The sequence below is a fragment of the Varroa jacobsoni genome, unplaced genomic scaffold, assembly GCF_002532875.2.
Source record: "Varroa jacobsoni isolate VJ856 unplaced genomic scaffold, vjacob_1.0 scaffold_404, whole genome shotgun sequence".
NCBI classification, from domain to species: domain Eukaryota; kingdom Metazoa; phylum Arthropoda; class Arachnida; order Mesostigmata; family Varroidae; genus Varroa; species Varroa jacobsoni.
Genome location: NW_019213306.1, coordinates 336,560 through 361,612, shown reverse-complemented (window position 1 = coordinate 361,612; position 25,053 = coordinate 336,560). Strand labels below are relative to the sequence as shown.

Below are 25,053 nucleotides of genomic sequence, written 5' to 3'. Positions count from 1 at the left end.
GTGCGCTTCTGGTGCGCACACCGAGGCTCTTCAATGCCTTCCAACGTCGCCGCATCGTTCAAAACAGGACACATGAATTGCTCCGGGTAGAAATCCCGGACGGGGAAGGATTTTTTTTCTGTTTCGATAATGGCTTTGGTAACATATAATTTGCCCTCTTTTTCCTGCCGGAATGCCATCCGGCCGTTGGTAAAATTCGTATATGCTACAGTTAGCTCCGTTGTAGTTCAATTGTTTGTTGTTGTCGTACTCGTAAAAGTAGGCAAGAGCTGCCAATAGCTATGGTTTGCGCTTATAACTAGCAGAGCGATATCCTAAAGCACTTTTCACCGATAAAAAACAATTTTATGACTTAAAAATCTGGGCATACGAGAACCGGTCCTTGCTTATCAACAATAACGACTAATTCTTAATTATTTGTGAAGACTCATTTATTATTGTAAACTGTAATACTCGAGCTTCTCTGGCCAATCGGAACTTCAAGCGGCGCCGTCCACTGCCGCCTTATTACGATATAAAGTTTGATCACACTGCCAAGCAAACCGATAAAAGCGATCCGACTAGTCAGCTGTTATGTATGGCGTGTGGAGGCACGCAAATCCAATCTACGATTTATTTATTTGCGCTCGATTATGGTAAAGTATGTTTACGGCAAGTGTTTCAGTGTGCTAGTACATGCATGAAAGGAGGAACAAAACATGTACAATCGCCTATTCTGGGGCGAGGTAGGTTGTTAAGAAGGTCAATTTAATTTTATGATATTATGAAAACAATCGTCTCATAGTAAAATAGGTACTCATGAGCAGGCGTCGGGTGGTTTTTGGCCAGCTATGATCAGGCTTTGTTCTGCATTCATAGGATGCCCCTAACAATAGACCGACTACTTCGATTCTCGTCGAACCCAACGTCGCTAATAGAACCAATGATACAGTAGGTGTCAGACGAACATATCCTCTTTTTTTTTTTCTCAGAGTGAATGATTCTTTTTTTGTTATGTACAGCTAAGGGCTATTTGATTGCTACAGCTAAGGGGCTAGATTGTGATTCTCCGGTACTCGCGCTGATAATGCTGCTGCAAACACTACTACTCAACTACTAAAAGTTTCCCCAATCGTAGATTTATACCACATGTAATACTTATCAGAAGCTCGATGGTTGCTCTGGCATATAGATCAGCGGCATCGGTGATCACTATAGAAGTAAAATGGCATCGCTGTACATTGTGTTCCTTGGCATAAACGACCGTTAATTCAAACCATTTCATATTTATTAGGCTAGCTTCGTTCAATTATGGATAGAATTCTGTGTAACCATCGGGCAACCGTAGCTGGATACATGAAAGGTGCAGCATCTCCTAATATTAGAGAGAATCCGTAGTTTAACTCGAGAAATATCAGGGAAATGGCACCAACAGTTTCAGCGTTGCTCCATAGGGCAATACAAACATAATTATTGACACTAGCAAGAACTATGACGACAGCATTTGCTGAAGCCTATTCGATACTCTCGTTTTTTCTCATGCTTGAATAGCTTCCTAGTTCGGAACATAGCGGCGGATAGTTCCTAGTCGCAGCAGGATTCCACGAAGGGTCTAACTATAGTAGAACAATAATCTAACTCTACAATAATGTTTCAGTGGCCATGATTAGAGTACGCTAATTCCCAGTGATGCGGTGTGTGTGTGTGTGTGTGTGTACTGGACAGAAACGTCGCAAAATGGCGATAAAAATACTAACACCTGTAGCCCTCTAGCAATAGCTGTTCGTTCAACACCGCCGTCATCCTAAATGTTTCTCAACAATTGGAAGGATCGGGGAGTTTTTTCGGAGAGAGAGGGCATGTGAAAGGGACGGAGGTGCAAGATGATCTAGAGGACACCAGAAGAGGTAGGCGTAAGGAGCGTTGCTAAAGGATTCAGCTACTAATATATAATGTGGCCACTGCCCCAGAAAGGAATTATTCCACCTTTCCTATATCATTTCTTGGAAATCGGCTTGCACACGTTTTCAGGCCCTTTGGCTCGTCGTACCATTTTAGGGATTCGCTAACAGCTGTGACGCTCTGCGTAAGGCCGTTTTTTAGATTATCATTGGCATGCTAAAGCAGGCTCTTATTATTCGCTCTATTGTGATCTGACCCTGTCTGGCGTTTACAACCCCATACCTTTACCTGATATTGGCCGCGTTGAAGACTACGAACCGAAGAGAGAAGTGCACGCTTTCATAGATCTTGAATTTATTTTCGATAGATAACGACGAAGACTGCGGAAATGGATTTTGTGCGCGTGCGTGTGTGTGTGTGTTTGTGTGACAAACGAATCGTAGGGCAGAGGCCGGAGAAAATGAACGATGTGTGAAACGAAAAGCAAAGGTTAATCCTCTGAGAATTCGAAATTACCCTCCACCAATGGCCTTCCTTTCCGGCCGTCATCAAGCGCATCGAACACAACTTTTGAAGATAGACAACATTTTTTCTGAATGATAGTTTCCTAGTAATGACATCAAAGTGGCCCTTTACAAAGTAGCAGACATTCCTCTATTTACACATTGTTAGCAACAACTATACCTGTAGACTTACTCAAACGAAACTATTAAACATATTAATGTAATATAGAAGATAGCTATGTAATATTTGCAAAGGGCAAAACGTCTCAGCAGTCGCACAGTCTCTCAGCAATTAGCGGTCATCGAGCTACATTGATATTGAGGACTACTTTTATGTATCCATATGGACATTGCCCAAGTTGAATTTAGTTCGGTCCGTAGCACAGTGGTTGAACGTTTGTTGGGGACCGTTTATTGAATTTAACTGTGTACCTATAGATCTACGCCACCTGACTTTATCTGGATTGCACAAAAATTGTAGTGACCGTACCATTTTTTCGCCTATTTTGAGCACTGAAAATCAGCGTCGCATTCGGAGTATGAATTCGCGTCGCATGATCCCCGCCTGTGACGGGGGCTAGAGATGAATCCCCACAACTCTCAATTGTATGATCGTCGTTTACAATGTAAGTTGCAAGTGCTATAGTTCACACTTACTATTCGTTTCAGCTGACTCGTACTTCTTCTATTCTTTCTCTAATTTTCCGTTCCCTAATATATGGTCCAGCTGCAATCTCTTACTGACTGGCCCAAAATTCTACTAATATGAATATCATCTTAATTATAACAGCGATAAAACTGCATGCAATAGGACCCACAGAAAAAACGAGCAATCAGAGTTATATTTTTAGTTGCAGCTTATTTTGAGGCTTCAATATAATCATATTATAATTCTATAAATTGGAGGCAATACAGAAGGTGTATGAAATGTTGATCGGCTGCCATTCTGCGAGTGGTCCTTTGCACAATATCGTCGACCGTAGTGTCATTGAGCATTGCCGAGTAAGCTAGACGAGGCCGGACACCGATAGCCCCTCAATACAAAATTAGGATCGACAGTTGTCCGACGCGGTCTCATAGGTAACATTCAGGTAGCTTTCAAATGTTCCTTTTTGATCGTTTAGCAATGCTGAAATCAAGGGTAATGGTTGGATGGTTGGCCGACTAGCACAACAGAATGCGTTATAAAATGACGCCGATAGCGGGTAGAAAAAGCTGTCTGCAAGTACCAACGGCCAACAGCGTCATTATCATTGCGTATGGTATGATCTTATAGATAGAAATGCACATATCTTTACGGATAATTCTGTTCCGTAATTGAATTCAGATAGCCCTGATCACGATTTATCATTATGCCCTTTCTCGTTCTCTTGATAAAGCCTGTACAAATGCTGCGCATGGGTGTCATACTGTTTTCACCTTCTTAGGAAGCATGAAACACGCTCTCGGAGTTATTAGTAAAATCAACCTTATGACTCTATATTGGCCAAATGGTCTTATTACACTACGAGGGCATCGCTCGTCCATAGATCGGTCATAATTAGACCGTTTCATTTAGGCAATGCTTAGTGACGAGCTAATAAATAAAGTGTTAAATACAAATAGTATTCATAATAGTATAAGAACAACGATTATTCATCGCTGTTACGCAGTAAATTAGCTTGACTCTTGCCACTTTACCTAGGGGTCAAAGGCTTACGGCCGTGTACGGCGAAAATGCAATAGGTGTCTACAATTCGCACACTCAAGCTGAAAATATTCTATTAGTTTTTTGGGGGTTCCTATGGGACCGACGAAGTATCACGTCTTCTCGGAGATGCGGGGTATAGGCACGCAATGCGAAGCTTCTTTCTGTGCACATCGAGATCAACTCTGCTGCAGATCTATGTATTGGATTACAGACTTCGGCCTGTCCCAGTATATGCTAAAGAAGGGAACCCCTGTGTTACTGAATCACAGTGCTTCCTTATTTAGTAATGAGGCCCGGACTGACTGAGGGCAGCCGTGAAGGAGCTTAATTGTTGTCCCGCCACAGGCCACCTGTTGAATAAAGAACCGTACGAGCCACATCAGTCAGCCAGAAGGACCAATGTGCGCCTTCTCATTGGTATCTTAATAGGGCCGAAGTGAGTGAATGGGCCAGCAGCTTAATTAGGTCGCAACGTTTCCCTCAATAGCGTCCGTAGTAACATTCGGGTCTGCTTGTAGAAATTTCGCTTTGTTTGTCGAGGGTGGCTGAAGTAGATCGCTTTGTAGAACTACCTCGTGGACGCCATTCGCTTTTTCAGACATATTCATTCGAGGTTTATCATCCTTCCCGTCCCGTTCCCGACTGATGGTCGTTGACAAATCGACCAATTATAGCGACATGAAACGTGACGGTTTGATCGTAAACAACTAGTTCTCATCAATACCCCCCACTCGCAAATTTATCAAAGCTACAGATATTCATAAGTGATACGATTTTCTTAGAAATTATGAAATATATTTTGTCAGACGTCTTTCTGCATTTTGTTCCCACCCTACTATTTCTAGTTCTTCGGTTTTGGTAATCTCTTCTCGATTGAGGTCGACAAGATGATCGTATCTGGCTCTACGAAGTCTTGCTTTCCAGACATGCTAGCTACAAGTATATACACGCTTAAAGATTTTTGTATTTTTCTTGCTGCATTCGGCTTGATTCGTTGCACACACGATCCGTTTCGTATTTTTTAAACTTTTCCCGCGTAACGGTCGCCGCATCGGCCGTTGATTTGCTGTTGGTGTAGCTCAATCGGTCGTTGCGGCGGATGACGACGTGAGTAGCACTTTCTTTCCACCCGTTGGTGTACCATGTCGTCCGGTCGCATTAGCAGTGGTAAGTGGTGTTGTTGATGGTAGTATAACACTGTTGGAAACCCGTACTGCTCCCGAGCTTTTCGGATCGCTCTTTTTCTTCCGCTTGAGATGTTTTTTATTGCTTTAATTCTTAAACAACGTTGCGCTACGAGCCATCCAGCTTCGGGTCACCCCTCGTCTACAAGTCTCCTAAGGTTAACCTTGGGCAGCACTGCCGTGATCGGATTGTCCCCAATCTGCGAATGATCCTTTTATCACCACCACTGGCGCCACTACCGACGGTAGCACCACCGTTTCACCATCGTTTCTTACGCCAGGTTTACACACACACATAGACACTTTTTCATGTCTTGTTTTTTCCGTTTTGCCTCGTTACCTTGTTCAAGCGGAGCCTGTATCCTGGCGGTTCCGACGACCCCTCGGATCTATTGCCGATTTAGTAATGAACGTCTCATTTTTTCCAAGCGACATTGACCTAGCTTATCAACACCTTCTTTTATCCTTTATCCCCGATTCTGCCAGAACTTGTCATTGTAGATATTTTACGTGAAGTCGACTTTAAGCAGAAGAGAAATTTTCATTGTTTTCATTCGGATGGTAGCCATCTTACGCTCTTTATTCCTACACGACTTCACGTGAGTTCACTGCTGCTACGGAAGCTACTAATTGCTGCTACTGCTACCGCTGCGGTCGTCGTAGTTCTCTGCGTGAGTCCAGCAATAGAAGTAGGTTCGACGTAGGGCATTCATGGCGATTCAGGGGGTGTAATGAAAGTAAGCAGAATCGAACCGTACATTTTGAGACGGCAACGAGCACACTTGATTAACATTATCTGGAGCCATCGAGCACGCGAAGTTGAGCGCGCGCACGCGTACGACCGGCTTATGCAGTAACTCAGTAGTCATGTGTACGACAGTGTACAACTACATAAGGACCAAGAGCAAAGCACATGCGGGCTAATGCACCGAACGTTGGTGCTAAACTGTAAATTACTAGAAGAAAGGATAATTTAGTAAGCACCCTGCATCGAACTGTTTTCAAGTTTGATTACTTCTGGTCTCGCAGTTCACTGACTTGGTTTGCTACCTCGCATACGAATAGAAACTCACAGAAACACTAAGTATTGTGTGACACTGTCATAGTACTATAGTTATATAGAAGAACCTGCCAGAGACGAAATTAGAGCTTTTCGTGTAGAAAATCACGTTTATAGTACAGGTCGGTTAAAGAAGCCGGATAAAAAAGCTCCCTACCCAAACACCATTTACCAATTTGAACCTTTTGGAGCTGAGGTGCTGTGTAGGCAGGTATCACTCAGATTAGGAACTATACCTTTGTAGTTTGCAAGAAGCTTGCATGCTAGGGCCTTTTTACCATTCAAACAGAGTCATGTGCAATTTGTCTCACATTCGATCTTTTCCATATGCACCTTGGAAGATACGTAGGAACTCCCCATTAGTCCTTGTCGACATCAAATAACACCTATACATATTACTTGTGAATAGGAACTACCTCTCAGCCAACGTCACACTTTGTGTGGTGGGGCAGGCAGGATTTTGCCACTGCAAGAGCTCGCCTGTATAAAACTTGTCATGCTAAAGCTCACTACATCGGTGAAACTCAAATGGTAATAATGACGACCATTCAGAGCTTTCTCAAGGCTTCACTAACAATGTTCAAAAATGAGAAGTTATACGTTTCACCAAGTCTCCCTGACATACGGCCCACACATGCTTCCCTCGCTTAGTTAATTACTATGACCCATATAGTATTAGAAATCATTTATTTTCTACCACGCATAAATGACAAGACCATCCGCAGGGGCTGAGCGACCTGAAAGCAAACAAGTCTTTTATGATGATGCCATCACTGTGCTCGCCAGGGTATATGGCTTCGCATAAGTAGCGGCTTTAATTATGTAAACGCAATGTTCCGATATGAAAGTTGTCGAGTCTCCAATAGAAGACCACGTATATAGTGCCCCGAAGTACGTAGGCTTATTGCTTTTAGGTTACAGTTCAATACATGACACTTTTAGAGAACGTGATAGTTAATAAGCATGACAGTCTGCAGGTACCTGTGGGTTGCCCCGATCCTCATTGTAAACATTACAACTGAAGGTAAAGCTATTTGATAACGCGTTACAGATTTGCCATTGTGCAGTTAGCACGGAGAGAAAAAAAGAAAATAATTTCAAAAACTGTGTACAATATGACGTGGGCTTGTGTGGATACCCGCTCTGGATAGGTGTTATGTCGATTTTAGAGTATTGGGATTTGGGATTATCGTTAATGTGTTGATCCCTTCGGAGCAAAGTAGAAGGAAGAGCCTGTTTTCTAGTCGCCCATTGAGTACTTCACGAGCCGTTTAAGGAAGAGGTAGGCATAAAGATAGAGGTAAGGAGAAAGGGACGAAAGAAAGTGAGACGAAGCGAAACGTCGGACGGTGGCCAAGCCATCGACTTTTTCTGCTGCTGCTGCTGTAGCTCCATTGCTCTTGAGTGGCCCGATCGGGTGTGAGTAAGTAGCTAATTATGAGAATTAGCTAAGTAGCAAATTTGACTTTGTCCAAGGTTAAATTTTTGCTAATACTACTAGAACTCTCGTAGCGCACGCTCGTGTCGCTTTCTATTGGCTCGCTCGCTTGTTCTCCTAGCCCCCATTCGTTCGTTAAATTTTCCAATCTAGGCGATCCTCAATACAGTTATTGCAAACTACGGCAGTGGCCTTTGGACCAGCCAGCCGAATCCACGTTGGCATTCTCTTCTTACTGAAACGTTCGAGGTCGTCCTATGCCCTGAACTTCGAAAGCATATAGCTTACTCCACTAGCTCAACTTGCAGTTTATTCCCTAAAAGTGAATGTGTGTTTGGGATGATGAAAGAGCACTGACTGTTGAGCCAAAATTAAGACTTTTTGTAGCTTAAAACAATCTTACCGAACCAAATATGACGCAACCTGATTTTCTGATCTGCATAAAAATTATGAAAGAATTATTTGAATAAAAGCCGCAAAACTGTAAAAATTTTGCTACAATTTTGCGGCTTCTATGCAAAACATTCTCATAAGTCATCCTTTCATTGATATAAAATTAGGACCATCAAGTAAATTCTGCAAAAAAACAAATAGATAATGGCGTGATGGTGTGAAATCTGGGCTATACGGCGGACATACATTACAATTTACACTCAGCTTCTCGCAATTTTTGCCCGCTAGCTAAATATGTATGTGATTTGTGGGAAAGACGACGTTTTCTTCATTCAGTAATTAGGGCAAATTTTCAGCTCTTGTTAGCCATTCATAGCCTGAGTCCGAATCGATCGTTCTTCGCGATGGCACTAATTTGTAACACACCGTTTGGTAAAATCTGTTTTTGTCAATACTATTAATTGTAACCGACCAAATAGTTCTTCGACGACGAATATACTTTAACCTGTAGCTCATTTTATCTAATTATTAAAGTTATTACTTAATTATTACTGCTAGTTAGTTGACTTCATGAGGTGGCAGTGGCCTTTCAATTTATTGATTACTCTAGGAATCAGCTACCTTTATTCATCCAGGATAGTTGGTTTAACTGGACCTATAAAGGACCAAGTTCTGTTTACCAATTTCTAATATACTAGTTTACCTATATCGATCGATCCATTAACATACTCAAACATTTTATTAAAAAAAAAAAAAAAAAAGCAGCTAAGCACTAAAATTATTACAAAATTTGCCGTAAATAACGTGACAATACTTAATGATGTTGGGAGCTCGTCCTTCTACGTACTCGCTAAGGTCCCCCATGTTCGGCATAGCAGTGCGTCAGCATAAGCTAGGGTCCTTATACTTAAAGACCTTAAACACTACAATCTTTTGTTAAACCACGTTATTTTACAAACGTTGACACATTGCAACTGGACTGAAATTGCAAAATTAATTCAACTTACTACTAGAAGCTTCACTAACCTCATCAGACATCATACCTAACCTACCCTAATCCATACCAACACTTCCGTTTGGGCACAGGGATTTTGCTTCGAAACAATTTTCAGTTTCCTAGATTGATGGCTGTTCCTACAGGGTTAGCAGATATCGAAAGCTGTACAAAACATAACCTTGTCTTTCTTTAGATCCCTTTTATATGTTACACCTATTTTAAGTGGTCGAGACCGATCTCATTTTGTAGCATAGCATTACAAGAACGTTGAAATAGTATACATGTACTCTACCTATGTAGATATATTTTAGGGTTCGACCTAGGTTTTCGCGAAAATAACGCATTTCAGGTATGACGTGCTATAGCAAAAATAATTAGGCCGACTCACGCGAAATATGACGTAAGATTAGTGCGGTGGTCGTGATGATAATTATTATTAAAAGGCGACCGAGACAGTTAGGTGCGACGTGGTACGATGCAGCGGGGCTCTTCTACCTTCTGCACGTTACGAACCGTAGTTGTTACAAATACAGCGCGCGTATGTACAGGTAACGATGACACGATTATTGCAAAGGTAATAGTTTTCCCTATACGGTGCGGCTAGGGAAACGACAAATCTGTAGGTTTCAATCAGTGCGAGTTGTAGGAGTGCAACTTCTGTACCCCGTACACCTCCACTCATAGCAACAACAAGAGGAAGAATACAAAGCAGGCAGAGAGGCGGTGGAGATCGGCGGAAAATGGAGAGCAGCTCTATTGAGGCAAGGTTGCAGTCATAGGAGTAGCAAAAAGACGACGACCGTCTTTGAAGAAAAGCAGGCAGATTGGACAGACTGAGCGGTCAGAGACACACGTTGCTTTACAGTTTCTTCAAGCGTTGGGTAGTGCTGTCGTTTCACCGAGAATGTGCACTGTAATATAAAGTGGGTAGAATAAAGGGGCAACAGCGGCGGAAGCGATATACATCGAACGAAGCACGGGAACAGTGAAAGACAAAGCCTCCCCAAAGCAGCTTTCCCCACTCTGGGAACCCATTTTCTTTCGCACCAAAGATTCAATGGTATCATTACGTTATGCCCACCAAACTGCGATTTAGTTGTACAGATCGAACGATCAGTGATTTCACTTGGGTGACCGTAGTGTTTAGAACCCACTGAGTCCAATTGGCTAAACTTCTCTAACAGAGACGACCTGATAATTCTTTGAAAAAAGTGTTCCTTGTTTGTAATTTACAAATATTATCAGCAATTAATCGTAGGAGAAAACAATACGCAACATGCTGCTACCGATGACTTACGAAGTTCAGTCTTACAAACGTAAATTCTAAGAGACATAGCGAGTAATCGTTTCTTTAGGTTAAACTTTCTTTTAAAAGTATAACCAGTCTTATGGTTTTGTGCTACTTTGTGCTTCTACTTATATTTTCAGTTCGGGGGGTGACGATTTGGAGCAACCGGGACCCAGCCAACAGCTGGAAATCAGACCTGAAGGTTCAACAGAGCAACACCAAAAGTGTTCGGACAATACAAAGACCCCTCTACAAGAAGACGACATGACTGGCGACGAAGTGCTGCGTTGGTGCCAGCAGGTTACTCAAGGTCAACTTACTTCTCTCCTTTAAAACTTGTCTCGTTTAGTAAAAGAGTTGACTATGTACACGAAGTTATTGAAAATAGTAGCAGGCAATGACACAATGTACAACAAATTGACGTAGCGCTAGCAACATGGAGGTACGAAGCTAATTTCGACACGCCTTGTCCAAATTTCGCAGGCTATCCAAGTGTGACCATCACAAATATGACGACGTCGTGGCGCAACGGACTAGCGTTCTGTGCAGTCATACACAGCTTTAGACCTGATCTCATCGATTTCAACAGTCTTTCACCATATGACATCAAAGGCAATTGCAAAAAGGTCTGTGATAACAGAGATAAAAATATGACCTAATTGATCTAGTCACTTTACCGTTGGGGCATTATGTTTAGTTAAGCCAGTGATGTTCTGCGTACTTCTAAAGGACTATAAGTCGAACAGGTGGGGTAGCCTAAATCGGAGTGAATCCCTCTCCGCAAACTCACACCTCAAGATTTTCGAACACCAACGGCAGGACAAAACATTTCATGGAAATCTGTACTATTAAACAACTACTCGTTTCGCATATATCCTCAAGGGATCTAGCAATTAAACAGATTAACACTTGATAGTAACATCTGCTTTATTATCGATGCGAATTCGGACGATTTCCCCACCGTAGATCTGCTGCAGAGGTAATTGCAAACCTTGCTACAAACTTCGGTAGACGATGCTCATGCTACATAGTTAACGCGCACGATACGTACCGTTCATTTGCGTACATACATGTTATATCCATATAATCCAAAGTAGGGGTTCGTGACATGTGGACAGCTTCATCTAATATTGCTAGCCATATTTCATCCTTCTGTCATCTTAGCACCATAACCACCTGCAGCTTTGAGTGGTAGTCTTATGCCTATCTCTGCCTACATTTGCCTCGTTAGCATTTTTATTCAAGTCAGCCCGTGAACCAACGACACGATCATGGCATACGTTTTAGCGCCTCCTCCTCTTAGCAGCAGTTGATCTTCGTGTTCTCGCTCCCCTATCTCCAACTATCCATTTCTCGTTTTTGATCTTCTTAATTTTTGGCCAAGTATCATTTAACTTCATCGTCGTCGTCGTCGTCGTCGTCGTCATTCCATCCAGCAGCCTTTAGACGCAACCGTTTTACGCTGAATTTTTGTCCTTCAACCAGATAATACCTATACATTTTACTGTAATTATAGTGAAGTTTGCGAATAGATTAAAGAAATGATGAATTTATATAAAATAGAATTTTGCATAAAGTCGAATTTAAGTATGGTATACGATGGTCACACTCCTCTTCGTTTCATCGTCGTTCACTCTGAGCTAATAAACGTTTAGATTCATTCTCTCGTTATCCGCCGGTCGTCTCGTTATCGTTAAATAATGATGTTTTCATCACGAACGTTAGTTATTTCTAACGTTCGTGATGAAAATTGCATGATGAGCTTCTACTTAGTGGCCAGCATGGTATGTTACAGCGGCTAGTGGCCGCGTAAAAGACCATTTCCGTTTGTCTATCATACATTGCTTAAAAATTTTACTGTTTTTTTCTCCGCTGTCGCCGTCCACTCTGTTCGCAGGGGCGAGCAAAGGCCGCTTGTGCATAAGCTGATTATACAAGGCCCGCTATCATCTATAACGTTTATCTGAAGTGTTATCTCGACCCTTATGTAAACGTCATTGTATGGTCAAAGACAAATCTTCTTGTTTACATGAAATATTTTGATTATGTATTATCTCTAAAAATTCGCAGCTTCTATTTTCGTCTACGCCTTATCAGCTCCCATAGTACCCATCTGGTTGACACAACTTTGTCTACAAGCGCTGTAAAGCCGCAGTTTATTGGAACCTGAAAGCTCGTACTACAGGTCGTAGTGACTAGATTAAAGAAATCAAGCAAGATCGTAGTGCAATAAAGTTAGTGGGCTAAAATATAAAAACTAATGTACACACTCTGTCAGAAGCCGAATGCTTCCAGGCACCCAGTCCTCTCTTCAAGCTAAGAGTAGGCCTTCACTAGATAGCGTTCGATTGTAGTTACAGAACCTCTTCTAAAAAAAAAAGTACCGCTCGAAACACGTACGTGTTTCTTACGTGTATGAAAATAAGGTGGACCTTTAAAGCATAGAATTTCTTAGAATTCTTTAGATGTGTAGGATTTTGTGTACATGAAGACATCTATCTGTTGGCTTGTGTCTCACTAGAAAATGTACTGAGCCTCACATCTGGCCCTGGTGAAGTCGATGGTCCCGTTGAAACAGCACACGCTCCAGAAGGCAGTGGCACTATTCTGAAAGGCGCCAATGGATGGAAAACACGGTGATAAATCTATTTTACTTCAACTATGATGAGAATTCGTTTTCCGTCCATCTCACAAGTGTACATTTCCATTTGTCGAAAACCGACTTTTTGTATCTGTAACACAGCCGTGCTACTCTTTTGCGTTCAGATGTTTCATCTCGTTCAGATGTTCTTGCAAGATGAGAAACTGGTTTAGCGTAATTTAGCGGCACTTGATCAATTTGATTTAGTGCTATAGTTGATATAGAAAATTTTTGGCTCAATTCTCTGCCATTGGTTCTAACAAACATGGTAGTACGACATTTCAGAAACCATTCATTGTAGCTCTAGGTGTTTGAAAACGACAACTTAAGGGCACTCTAAGCATACTTAGCGCAATTTCCTTTTGAATTGATCCTATCTGTTCAAGGGAAAATATATGAGTAGGGCGGGGAAAATCCTGCAGGGCCGTCCTTACAGAGCTTCCTAACATTGCCAAATTCATAAAGCACAGTTCCCTATAGCTATGTATGCCAGTATTCGTGTTGTTGAAGGATACGAGAACGTCTCAATGGTGCCATTTTGACATGTTCCTTCTCCGATGCAGGCGTTTGATGCAGCGGCAGAGTTAGGAATACCTCGCCTGATCGACCCCACAGATATGGTGATACTCAATGTGCCAGATAAGCTGGTTGTCATGACCTACCTATATCAGCTAAAAGCTCACTTCACGGGAGAAGAAGTACAAATTAAACGAATTGGAACAACTGCGGCTGATTCAATGTACATCCTCGTCAGGTGGATATCACTGTGTAACCTACAATGTTATAACCTAGTATTGGCTGCTTTTTTTTTTTTCTATGTGAGAACGGTATCGCAATCGATCTTTGACGAAAGTAATCACTCGACGATCATGGTCACAGTGTCAAAACAAATTTCGTTGGCCGGAAGACGCGACTTCAGTCATCCCTCTGCCAACAGATGGCAAAAATTTCGATTTTATCATTAATAGTTAAGATATTATATAGCCATAATAGTAGTAACACGTCTAACGCTTTTGGGATGCTCGCTCAAATTCTTATAGATTGGGCATCATACGCACACGCGTATTTATCAGTAAACGTAATTACACTGTAGAAACTATATTCGGCTGCTTCGATAAAGCGACGTATTCTACTAAACATTGCACTGTATTTACCCGTCCATCTTCTAAGAGAACTCCGACATATTTACAGGCAACCGTCGTCGATCGAAGAAGAAGGGGCTGATTATGATAGTGAAGAAGATTTAGCTGAAGAGCCACCTAGTCCGCCGTTGCGTGTGATTCAATTACCAAAATTTGTGCGCGCTGCGGATAAGATGGCGGACCTCAAGTTCAAACTTAATGCGCCGCCCAAACCTCCTCATAGAGAAAGGCGTAGCGAAAGAAAAGTTGGTAACGCTTTAACCTTAGGAAGATAGAATATTTAGTTCAGGAGGCCGATTACTCCGCAAAACTAAACAACAAGACTCGGAGTACAAACGTCACTTTAACTATGAGATAACGATAATAATCATAATAACAGGATCGATTTGACGAGAATACGTGCTTCTTGAACCATAGTTTTATGATTTATTCTAGGAGAACGTAGTTAACAACCGGTGTGGGAATAACACCGACGAGCAAGCGAACAAATTTACTGAAACCGAAAGCCATGATCGTAAAGCTAACCGGACAGTCACTATTAGACGGACCATTGAGCCCAAGCTGAAGGCGTTCGACTCCGACAGCGAGTCAGAGAAGTGCGCTACCCCTCAAGAGGCAGAAACGAGTCCTGGCAGTCCACTGGCCGACAACTCGGTCGTCACCGGTAGCAAAACAGAACTTAGCAGATCGCCCATAGCTCCGCCGCGGTCATTGTCGCTTCCGAATGGATGTTCCGATATCGCAAAGGTATCTAGCGTGTTTAATCCAATGCTTTAATCGGGAAATCGTTTAACGTCAAGTCTACCAGCAAGTGAAGGTGTGCAGCTTATAGATGTTTTTATGGCATGCTAACCGAAGTATTAAGTAATACAATTGTTGTCCTATTTAACTAAAAGAACGTTCATCGCCTCTGTAATCAGCGTCCAGAGAATCGTCAGGAAGAACTGAGAAGACGCGCCCAGCAGCTCCTCGAAGATGCTAAGAAGCAATCTCGCAATAGTACGCAACTTTACATGATGAGCACCAGCGTCTCCGATCAGCAACTGACCGAGGTGCGTTATTACATCGTAAAAGAGTGCGTGTATTGTTAAATAACCGGGACAGTTTCCTACGTGATCTAGGGTAATCCTGATGCCTATTCGCCTAATACTAGTTCGGGGCTAGAAGTCGTACGGATTTGAAACGAGACGTAACGACGCTTCGTTGTACGTCGAAAGCCAATTATCTGAAGCAATGACTGCGGTACTAGCGGTAACCGCTAGTATTTGTTTTTAACCGTGATATTTATTGTCAGCGGCGCAATACCCACTTTTCAAGATCTTTTTTGTAGTATAATTTCATAGAGTCGCGTCTATAACGTAGCATGTAATAGTTTATCTCAACCAGCCTCATCTAGTTGTAGATCACCGAGCAACCGCTTAATTGGCGTACACAGTATTGAACCAGCCGCCTGAGTATTTGGCTCGATGCTAGGTGACATCGTGGTACCAAACAGAAGATACCACCGCGCAAATTGCGATATTTATAAAAAGCTAAAAAGACGTGCTAAAATGGGGTACGTATGCACAACATGAACTTACTCAGTAACATTAAATATATGGAATTCTGTGCGACTGAAATGATAGAAAAGTATTCCGATTGGAAAAAACATCACCTACGACAGGTACTAACTTACTACAGTATCTGCTCTCCTATACAGAATATTAGTGAGCTTGATTTGTACCAGGACAAGGTATTGCATGTGAAACAAGAAAGCTTAGCAGAAATAAGGACCGACCACGAAAAGAACGCGCGAGGACACTCAGTTGTTTTTCTATTACTATCGATAATAAAGATGTCTAGAAAGCAGGACAAAGGGCCAATTGCCCTTATTCTAAGTGTCCTTCTTAATAGCTCATGGTGAGGTCGACAGGATCAAGCTCTGGAACGTACCCGATGAATACGGCATCGACCCCACATGCTTCTCTATGATTAAATCACTACATGAAAGCAGCCTGGACGCGTGTCATGGAAAGTATGAATCCGGAAAACTCGAGCTGACCGGACGGCTGGGACAGATTATTCGGCATTGCCGATCTTATTTTCGCTGTCTACATATAGCAGAAATAGAAATAGACATTTTGATAATGTCCCAGGAAGGCTTTAACGAATCGGAACTTCTTCAAAGAGACGAGCTTCACTACACACCAGCCCTTTTGTTCGTACAGCCATCAGATGGTTAAAGCCTTGTAGAATATTATATCGCCAGAAGCTCTCAACCGCCACTTTGTCCAAAAAACTAATAGTGATGCCCTTCAAAAACGGATTAAGGCTGGAGTGAATCCTACATTAATTGAAGATAAATCGCGCCTAGATAAAGTCACGACTACTTGAAGCGGCAGTAACTCGAAGAGTCCGGCGAAAAACTACAGCTAATACATATAGGCACACATGACCGGACGCTGTTGGGGCCAGCCAGAGTTCATTGGAACGCCTTAACTAAAATGAGTCAATCAAAATTTCTGGAAACACTGGACAGCTGCTGGAAAAGGACACCGAAAGGCTGACTCTTATTGCTGCCAGTCCAGCTGATCAGTGGGCCGTGGCTACACTGATAATGACGGTAACTCTCAAGAGTCGAGCGAAAAGGTAGAAAAGTAGCATAAGACCAGGCAGGCTAAACGGATGTGGCTTCAACTGTCACTAAACAAAAAGCCAAAAATCTAGGACGGCCATTAAATATATATTTAATGGTTATAGCCATTAAACAATGCCTGTCGAACGATATCTGCGGACCATTGACTGCATAACGTGAGAAAGAAAAGCGAGATATTGCAGAAGGTGTAGCATTATGGTAGACCCGAGTGCGTATTCAGCAACAACAGAGCAGGCTTTCTACGAACCCAAACACTTTTATTTTCTGCTAGGAAAATATAGTGTACGTCAAGCGTGGGATGGGGTCGACGACAACAAGCCATACCGCCCAAAATGTAACTCAAGTCATCTGGGCGAATGGACGGCTAGGACTTTCACCGGAGGCAAACCATATCGCTATCGGGTTGACGAAAACAACACCATAAGGACCTGGAGCGCCACAACCGTCATGCAAGGACGCCCTGCACAACCGATCTGCATACGCTAGCATACCGTTTTATCATGCATTAGTAAACGAATTACAGAATATCAGATAGAAATATTTACTGAACTATCAAACGGTGCATACGCTACTAATAGTTAGCTAATGTGTGTACGTACATCGCATGCACACCCACATACACATACACACATCTCTTTGTTTTCCTGAACGGGAATCATGAGCTTGGTTGGTACGTCCAACGAATCTTTCATTCTAATTTCTTCATAATATTAGTGCCAAAAATAATTATTGTTATTACAAGTGACTAAATCGGCGCGCATTAAAAATTGATAGGCCGAAATTAAGCGACGTGAACACCTGCGCGATCGCGCGCGCCGTCTGATCGCCGAGGTGAAACAAGGCCTTACGCCAGCCTTAGACCCGGGCCCAGGTGAACCTCAGCCGGGTGTTCCACTGTTTAACTCAGCTTTTTCCCCGGCCAGACCTAACGCCAGAGTGAACATTAACGAAACCCGTTGTGGATCTTCCTCATGTGAGTACCAGGGAAGTTTGATATCAGTCTTGAAGATCAATTCTTGTCTTTAATACACAGTATCTATTTGTTTCCCGAGAACGTTTTATCTATGTTCAATTGCATTAGAAATGGCATTAAGAGGCATTTATAGAGCATGTTAAGTATTTGTGAAGGATCCATTACTAATAAGCAGATTTTCACAGTAAGTTAGTCTTATCCAGTAAAATAGGCATAGAATAGGAAAAATAGGATAGAAGGCATAGATAGGAAAAATATTAATAAATATTATCTGTGTCTATTTCCGTGTCCAATTCAAAAAGTGTCAATTTGATCGGCTCAAATCAATGTCAACTGCGTACCAAATATATCCGAGGATTTCTACAACTAATTAATACAGACACGCATGCACAGAGTGACTCATTAAAATCGACAGCGAACAGGTCCGAAGCTACGTGCGGCTCTGCCAATTTACCATATGTTTTTTGCTCTATGGCACCGGCAATGAATATGCGAAAGCTATCAAAGACACTTACGACAGCTTCTGCGGTGTTAAGTCGTAGGCCACATATGGTAGCGAAGGCGCTCGTTTGGGATTCTACTGGCGGAAAATAAACCAATTGTTCCACATTTTGAACTAACTAGTTGTAAAAATATGGAACTTCATACTAAATTATTTTAGTATGTACTCGTCATTACTTCGTATAGCATTCTCCTCGCATATTTCGTCTCGCTCGTTAGTTGTCTGATGCTGGAGGGATACGTCCGGTCTTCCAGATCCTCCTCGTTACCGGACAAGACCTATTGGTTGAACTTTTTCTTTTAGATAGCGTTGTTCATTCAATGTAATTAGACCATGTACACATCTTTGTATATTGCCTTATTTTTCTAAAGCATTTCTTCCACGCAAACATCTAACAAGATTTGAGAAAATCCGTGAGAATCCAAGAATTCCGTGAGAAAATCTGGAATTTTCTCACGGAAATCTTGTTTAGCCTGAGGATTAAGCGTACTTGCATGCTGCGTGCTACGGATGTCCAAACGGTACGTTCGGAAGACGTAGAAATTTCTACGTACCTCGTAGAAGCTTCACTTTGGCACCGTCCAGCCGTGATGCACTCAGACCGAAGGTCTGCTATATGTGTGAAGACTAAATGATGCATTTCAGCCAAACGATGAACTCAACATTACAAAAGAAACCAATGAAATTCAACAAAAATATGAATTCCATCGCTTACTTTTTTAATCAAATTTACTACCAAATTTATTATAGACACCAATATTTCGAAGTCATAGTGAAAACAATGTGTATTACTCCTCTTTTGAAATGCGGAACTAATCATACCTTTGTCTACTTCATATCGACGTAGAGGCAGCGTTTTTTTTCATCTATATTAATTCTGTGCAGAAATTTGTCATTGTGACTTAGTGTTGCCGCGTCGTGCTGACATTGGCCACAAATACTTCAGCGATAAGTCTGCAGTTGTTCGAAGGGCGCTCTTTAAGATGAGAAATTATTTTTTATACTTTGAAATGAAACTTTTTGTACCACATGAGGGAATTAAAATAGGCATGTGAGGAGCTTTTGCGAGCGGGATATAGAGGTAAACAAATTATCAGGTATATTTTAAAAGCAACGACTCTTTCTTTTCGACCGTCACAGTATATGTTTATAGTATTGCTGGACTCATGTTCAACGTCTTTTCGATTAACAGCCCGCCAATGATAGAGGACAAAGAAAAATTGCAGTTTAGCACGAATCTGTGACCCTGATAAGTAACAGCATGTTCAGATAGCTCTTATCTAGAGCATTTCCGTAAAATATTTCTGTTATAGATCGCTAATGCTTCTACCGGAACATACGTACGTACACAGTGTTCACGGTCAATTCAAACACAATGTAGGAGATTTCTCATAGCGGGGATGTGTGTAAATAAAAAGCAATTCCTTTGAGTACGAAACAGTTATGGCAAAGACAGGATATGGGTGACGACCAGCTATTGTCCAGTGTCGCCTACCGAAGAGAATCATAGAGGACACGTTGTCGATAATTGCCGATAATAATAATAAAAACGATACGGTAATTCTCCCAGTTGTTCGCATCCTAACATACAGAAGAGATTTCATTGAAGAGAAGAGATATTTGTGATAGTCTTGAATTCGCTCGCAGAAGATATATTTGAGAGAAGTCATCCACGAGCGCCAGTGGCAGACTTTGTCGTTTGAATTTATATACAGTTTAATTGACTTTTACTTTCTCTGATCTTTTTTTGGGCCTCTGCTCTATTGTGTGTGATCTATTTAAGGACTAGGTTTCGGCGACTTTACCCGTAGTAACAGCACTTCGGTCGCGGTTCCTAGTAAAAAGTTATTTGCTTAAAGGGAGTGAAGTTTTGCAAATTAGTTTTAAGAAGTTCAGGCTTTACAGTAAAGCCATAATCGGAACAAATCGTACTTACATTGAATAAAAACGTCTGTTACGCTCTTTCGATATGTGTGAATTGTCGTCCAAGTGGAGCCAGCTTCGGTTGTGTCGCAATGTATCTACATCGCACTGTGTGTAGCAGGATATGTTCGCTGTAATGGTAACCGATTTCTGCATTATGTCACTTCTTCTCTGATCGTCCTCAGCCACCCTTTACTAATACGCTTCTCATCGCAAATCAAGTCCGGCGAAGCCCTTCTTCGCAGTATGTTCTGCGTCTCCATGTCTGCGGCCACCGTCACTACTAGAATAAGGGCTGAAGCTCAGCTTTTCCCCAGAGTCGCACAGCAGAACGTGCTTTCGCTTTGCCGCTAACTCAGCTAAGAGCTTCTTATAATGGGGATACTTAGCCACGTTATGGTAGCAATAGCGTTGCTTTATTTGTTGCCGTCGGCTACTCTAAGGATGCTGCTGTGGCTGTTATCCTAAATGAGCCTAGAATAGGCCACTGGAAGGGCATGCTGGGTGTAAGACTACGTACAGAGGAACCGGATAGCACGACAACAGACGACTCCCTAGCACAGAAAGCACACACGAAATTCTTGTCGTTCTAAAGGAGGCAGGAGTTAGGGGTGTCGCCAGGATAGTGTTGTTTTGTTGTTTGATGACTCATCAAGAGAGTGGTCTCCCAGGCGGCCTATTCAAGCTATGTGGTGCCTGGCAATGGGAATCACCACGCTGGCAAGCCTGAACAGTTAAAAACAACTTTGCAGGGTCTTCTGCCTACGCTTCGAACTTAACCTAAAAACTATTCAAATCTGTGAAAGTGCCTCGCATTTCTAGGAGTGCCTTTCTTATAATCCCTAGTTTAAACTTAATCGTATGTTCTGCGTTACGTTTTAGCTCCGTCCGAAATTAACGGCAATTCAAGTCGAAGTTCCAGCAAAGAGCGCAGCGTTAGTCGGACCTCGAGCAGGGTAAGCGAACATTGTTAATCAGTCGTCTAACGGTATAAGGCAAGACGAAGAAGAGAAGGAACGTGAAATTGGCACGAAAATCGATACGTTCAAGATAGCAACCAGTATATCAATCAAGTTGTAATCCTAATCCTTGTGTGCATTTTTATCGGTGTAAACCTAAGACTCCTACGGTGAGGAACATTATTCTACTTGGCAACTTACTGCTCCTTCAGGACCGTATTAGAGGAAGTTAAATATATGCCGCGGCCGTAAAATAACAAAACATCATATTGCATTGATTTCTGAATGAACACTAAATGATCTATTTATTATACAAAGACTTCAAACACCTTTGTCAATCGCCCATTTGGATGAATTCGACAGGATTCGTGTCGTAAGCCGACCTACATTGAGCTTCAGTTAGAAGCGCTAGAACGTGAGCGTCGTCAAATTGACGAAGAGGCAGAGCGGTTTGAGCCCTATCTCCGGCGAGTCATGAAGGTCGGCAACAAGACCGAAGAAAATCGATGCATGCAGAAATGGTTCACTCTAGTCAACAAGAAAAACGCTCTGATCCGACGGCAAATGCAACTCAATCTCGTGTAAGTAGCTAACGTACGGGGCTGTATTCTAGGTTACCTGATGTAATGGACTGCAGGCGTGGTCATGTGTGTGGTGCGCCTGACCATAACTACTAAATAGGTAGATCCTGTTTCCCAATACGTACGATATTGGCGTTCTTGACTCGTAAAAATAATCCACTAAACGTATACCTCGTGCCAAATTGTACGATAACGTAGAGAACAAGAAGAGGACCTGGAACGCAAATTTGCCCTCCTTCAGAAAGAGCTGCGCGCCATGATGGATATCGAGGACGACTCGAAGAGTGACGCCCAACGGGAACAGGAGCAAGCGCTCATAGAGGAGCTTCTCGAAATAGTCAACAAACGAGATCGACTAGTGCAAGATCTTGATGAACAAGAGAAATGGTAGCTATGTATAACGGCTATGACAATGAACAGTATTTAGTTCGTCTTGGTATGATACAAAAGCACCTATTCATCGCTTTCAACCATAATCTAGTGTTTGCCCTACAGTCCTCTCAACTGTGACAATGCAAAGCACCCAAGTACCACAGCAAGTTTAAGCTATAATTGGCCCATAAAAGGCAATGGTTTTAGGGGAGCGAATGCATCAATAACGATTCCCGTTGTTGTTTCACTTTCAGCATCGAGGATGATGAGTACATCGACATTGCCACCGCTCGTCGCCTTCAAGAAGAACAACGTGAAAAGTGTGTGATCCAATGAACTTGGACCGTCTAAGACATACACATAGATAATAATATCGCATTATTTTTATTATGACGAACGGCTTTGTATAAAATCTATTTCAAAGCCAGGTGGAAGAACCGACAGAAGCCTCCTAGTAGGGCTGGAGGATGTCACAGCATTTGGCCGATGACGCTAGATCCATACATAAAATTATGTGATAAAGATGCTGTTGATAACCTACGAAGCCGCCAGTTGAAACAAGATGATGGATGTAGCATGTATTCGTGGCGCGTGATTAAGGGTTCCTACTTGAACTTCAATCTAACAGATTTGGTTTGGGGAGTTATACTATGGCGAGAGGATGGTCATTACAACCTCATTAGCCAACTATTTCCTTCTTCGTATGTTTAATTCTGAAATTTGTGCGTTTGTACGACACAAGTGACTATCCGCAACACGCAGGGAATAGTGACTACTTCTGCAGGCATAATGAAATTCACGCTACGTTCGTAGTAGTTCTCGAGTAATAACTTACTTTAACATATGATGATGATGATGATGATGATGATGATGATATATACCAATATGGAAAAAGAAGAGACAACGGGATGAAGTCGTGCCGAGTCTTCAACTCCATCCGCGCCATGATAAATGATAACGATGATAGAGCAAGCAGATAGCACGCCAAAATGCGTACGACAGGGAAAAACTAGGATTCAGGATGTAGTAGCGCGATACGGTGCTTAAGGGAAGATAAACAGACCTTTTCAGCACAAGTTCATTCAAGCTCGAGTCATTCATGGCTGTCCTCGGGCCGGATAGCCGCAGTAAGACACACCTCCAGTTGGTTATTTACTTGAAGGAACCTAAATATATTATGGACCGGAGTCTTGAAATGTTTTGTTTGTTTGCTTAATCGTTTAAGATTAAGGAAGTTCTCAGTAATCTTCCGATTACTGAGTAGTTATTTAACGACTTACCTAATAGTTTCACTTACCTTAGAAATGTTCTAAGTTCTACTATTTCACTCAAAACAAAGACAATTTCTTTTCTGGCCGTGCGTTTTCACTGCTACAGTCGATGTCACTTGTGTACTTCATTGAAATTGTCGATGAAGTTGTTGCTTTTTTGCTAATCGCATACATTATTTACAATGGAAAAATGAGACTAGTAAGCGTTAGTATTATTATTATTATTTATGCTACACGACAACAAACCGGATAATGGTGTATATATTTTACGTGGACAGACGATACCAATGCGTATAAATAATGTACTAACATATACATATTGCCATTGAAGAGTAATACGTTTCTTAACGCGGGACGCTCAGTGTCCGCCAGCAAGTGACACCAAGTTGAAAAGTTCAGACTTTTTCGCGAGCATTCCGTGGTATCACAACGATTCATAGCGTACTATTATAGTAATGCCCCTATTTCTAACTTACACACTGGAAACTAATGAGACGTATTTAATAATAATTATTATCTATATGTTTAGTTTAAAGATTGAGTGTATGGAATAATAGGGTCTGCCGCCCGCTTGCTAGTCGATATTCATCGCCACCAAAAACCTACAGTCTTATATCAGCGAGCGAACTACTCAAATACTACAGCCTATGGGCGATCTGTGTAGGGAGGCAGCCAGCAATCAAGAGACCGATGTTACAACTTTAGAAGTTACAGGTAAAACAGTGCCATTCAGCAACATATTCTTCACGTAGCAGCTATGTGTGATATTATAATATTGTAATGATGATTAAACTTGTAGCATTATAACACATAATAGATACAGCAAGGTATATAAAGCCAAGATCATGCCGAGGTTCGATAGGAGAAAGGACCTGCTACGTTTAAGAATTCGTCGCAAGGATGAGGCCTGAGAATAGGCACTACACTGATAATGACTAGAATGATTGCAGGAATCTTGGGGTGTTCTTATTGTGCAATAAACCGTACAATCTTCAATTTGTTATAATAACAGTATGATGGGTTTATTTAAGCGGAGTATGTTTAGACGGATCACTGACGTTTGGTGGCCAGAATGATAATGGGTTGAAACGCCCGCTATATATTTGGGTTTTCTGGGAACGAGAAATATTCATTTTAGCGTAAATGAATATCGCCGATCTGATTCATTTTTAAATTACTGTCCTTCTTATTCAGGCAAAGTGTGCATATATGAAAACCTTGAATGTCACTATTGGCCTACAGCGTTATTGGAAACGATGCTGAGATACAAAGCAGCAACCTATATATTCAAAAACAGAAGTCATTATCATGCAATAAAACGTTTATTGTTCTCTTTCTTCTTATACATTTATTATCGTAAAGCTATTCCTAAATAAAAGCCGACGATTTAAACGGTGCCTAGTACCCTTATAATGTAGATGTTTGCCTAATCATCTCCATTACCCTTCGATCGATTGCATCTGACCGACAGTTCTGCTGACGTGTGCGAAATTGCTAACTTCAAAATAGCTACATTGGCGCGGCCTCCAGCGACTTCTCCTTCTGGCAGTCAGTACAGCCTCTTTACTTTTGAAATTTCAGCGTTGGAAAATGGTTACCGTGCCGCTCTATAGGTCTGTT

The 25,053-nt window shown here is 41.9% G+C and overlaps 1 protein-coding gene across 3 annotated transcripts in view; it reads left to right on the top strand.

Moving 5' to 3' along the window:
• Ehbp1 (Eps15 homology domain containing protein-binding protein 1) overlaps positions 1–24,852 on the top strand; it is an 85,131-nt gene extending 60,279 nt beyond the window's left edge. For all 3 annotated transcript variants that reach the window (XM_086968151.1, XM_086968149.1, XM_086968150.1), the window contains 12 exons: positions 10,575–10,744; positions 10,918–11,060; positions 13,639–13,829; positions 14,267–14,462; positions 14,653–14,964; positions 15,138–15,269; positions 17,627–17,825; positions 21,133–21,206; positions 21,573–21,790; positions 21,989–22,177; positions 22,417–22,482; positions 23,963–24,852. In XM_086968151.1, coding sequence (XP_086824277.1) covers positions 10,575–10,744; positions 10,918–11,060; positions 13,639–13,829; positions 14,267–14,462; positions 14,653–14,964; positions 15,138–15,269; positions 17,627–17,825; positions 21,133–21,206; positions 21,573–21,790; positions 21,989–22,177; positions 22,417–22,482; positions 23,963–23,987 — 1,915 coding nt within the window. In that variant the 3' untranslated portion in view covers positions 23,988–24,852. The remainder of the gene's footprint in view (positions 1–10,574; positions 10,745–10,917; positions 11,061–13,638; positions 13,830–14,266; positions 14,463–14,652; positions 14,965–15,137; positions 15,270–17,626; positions 17,826–21,132; positions 21,207–21,572; positions 21,791–21,988; positions 22,178–22,416; positions 22,483–23,962) is intronic.
• The last annotated feature ends 201 nt before the right edge of the window (positions 24,853–25,053 follow it).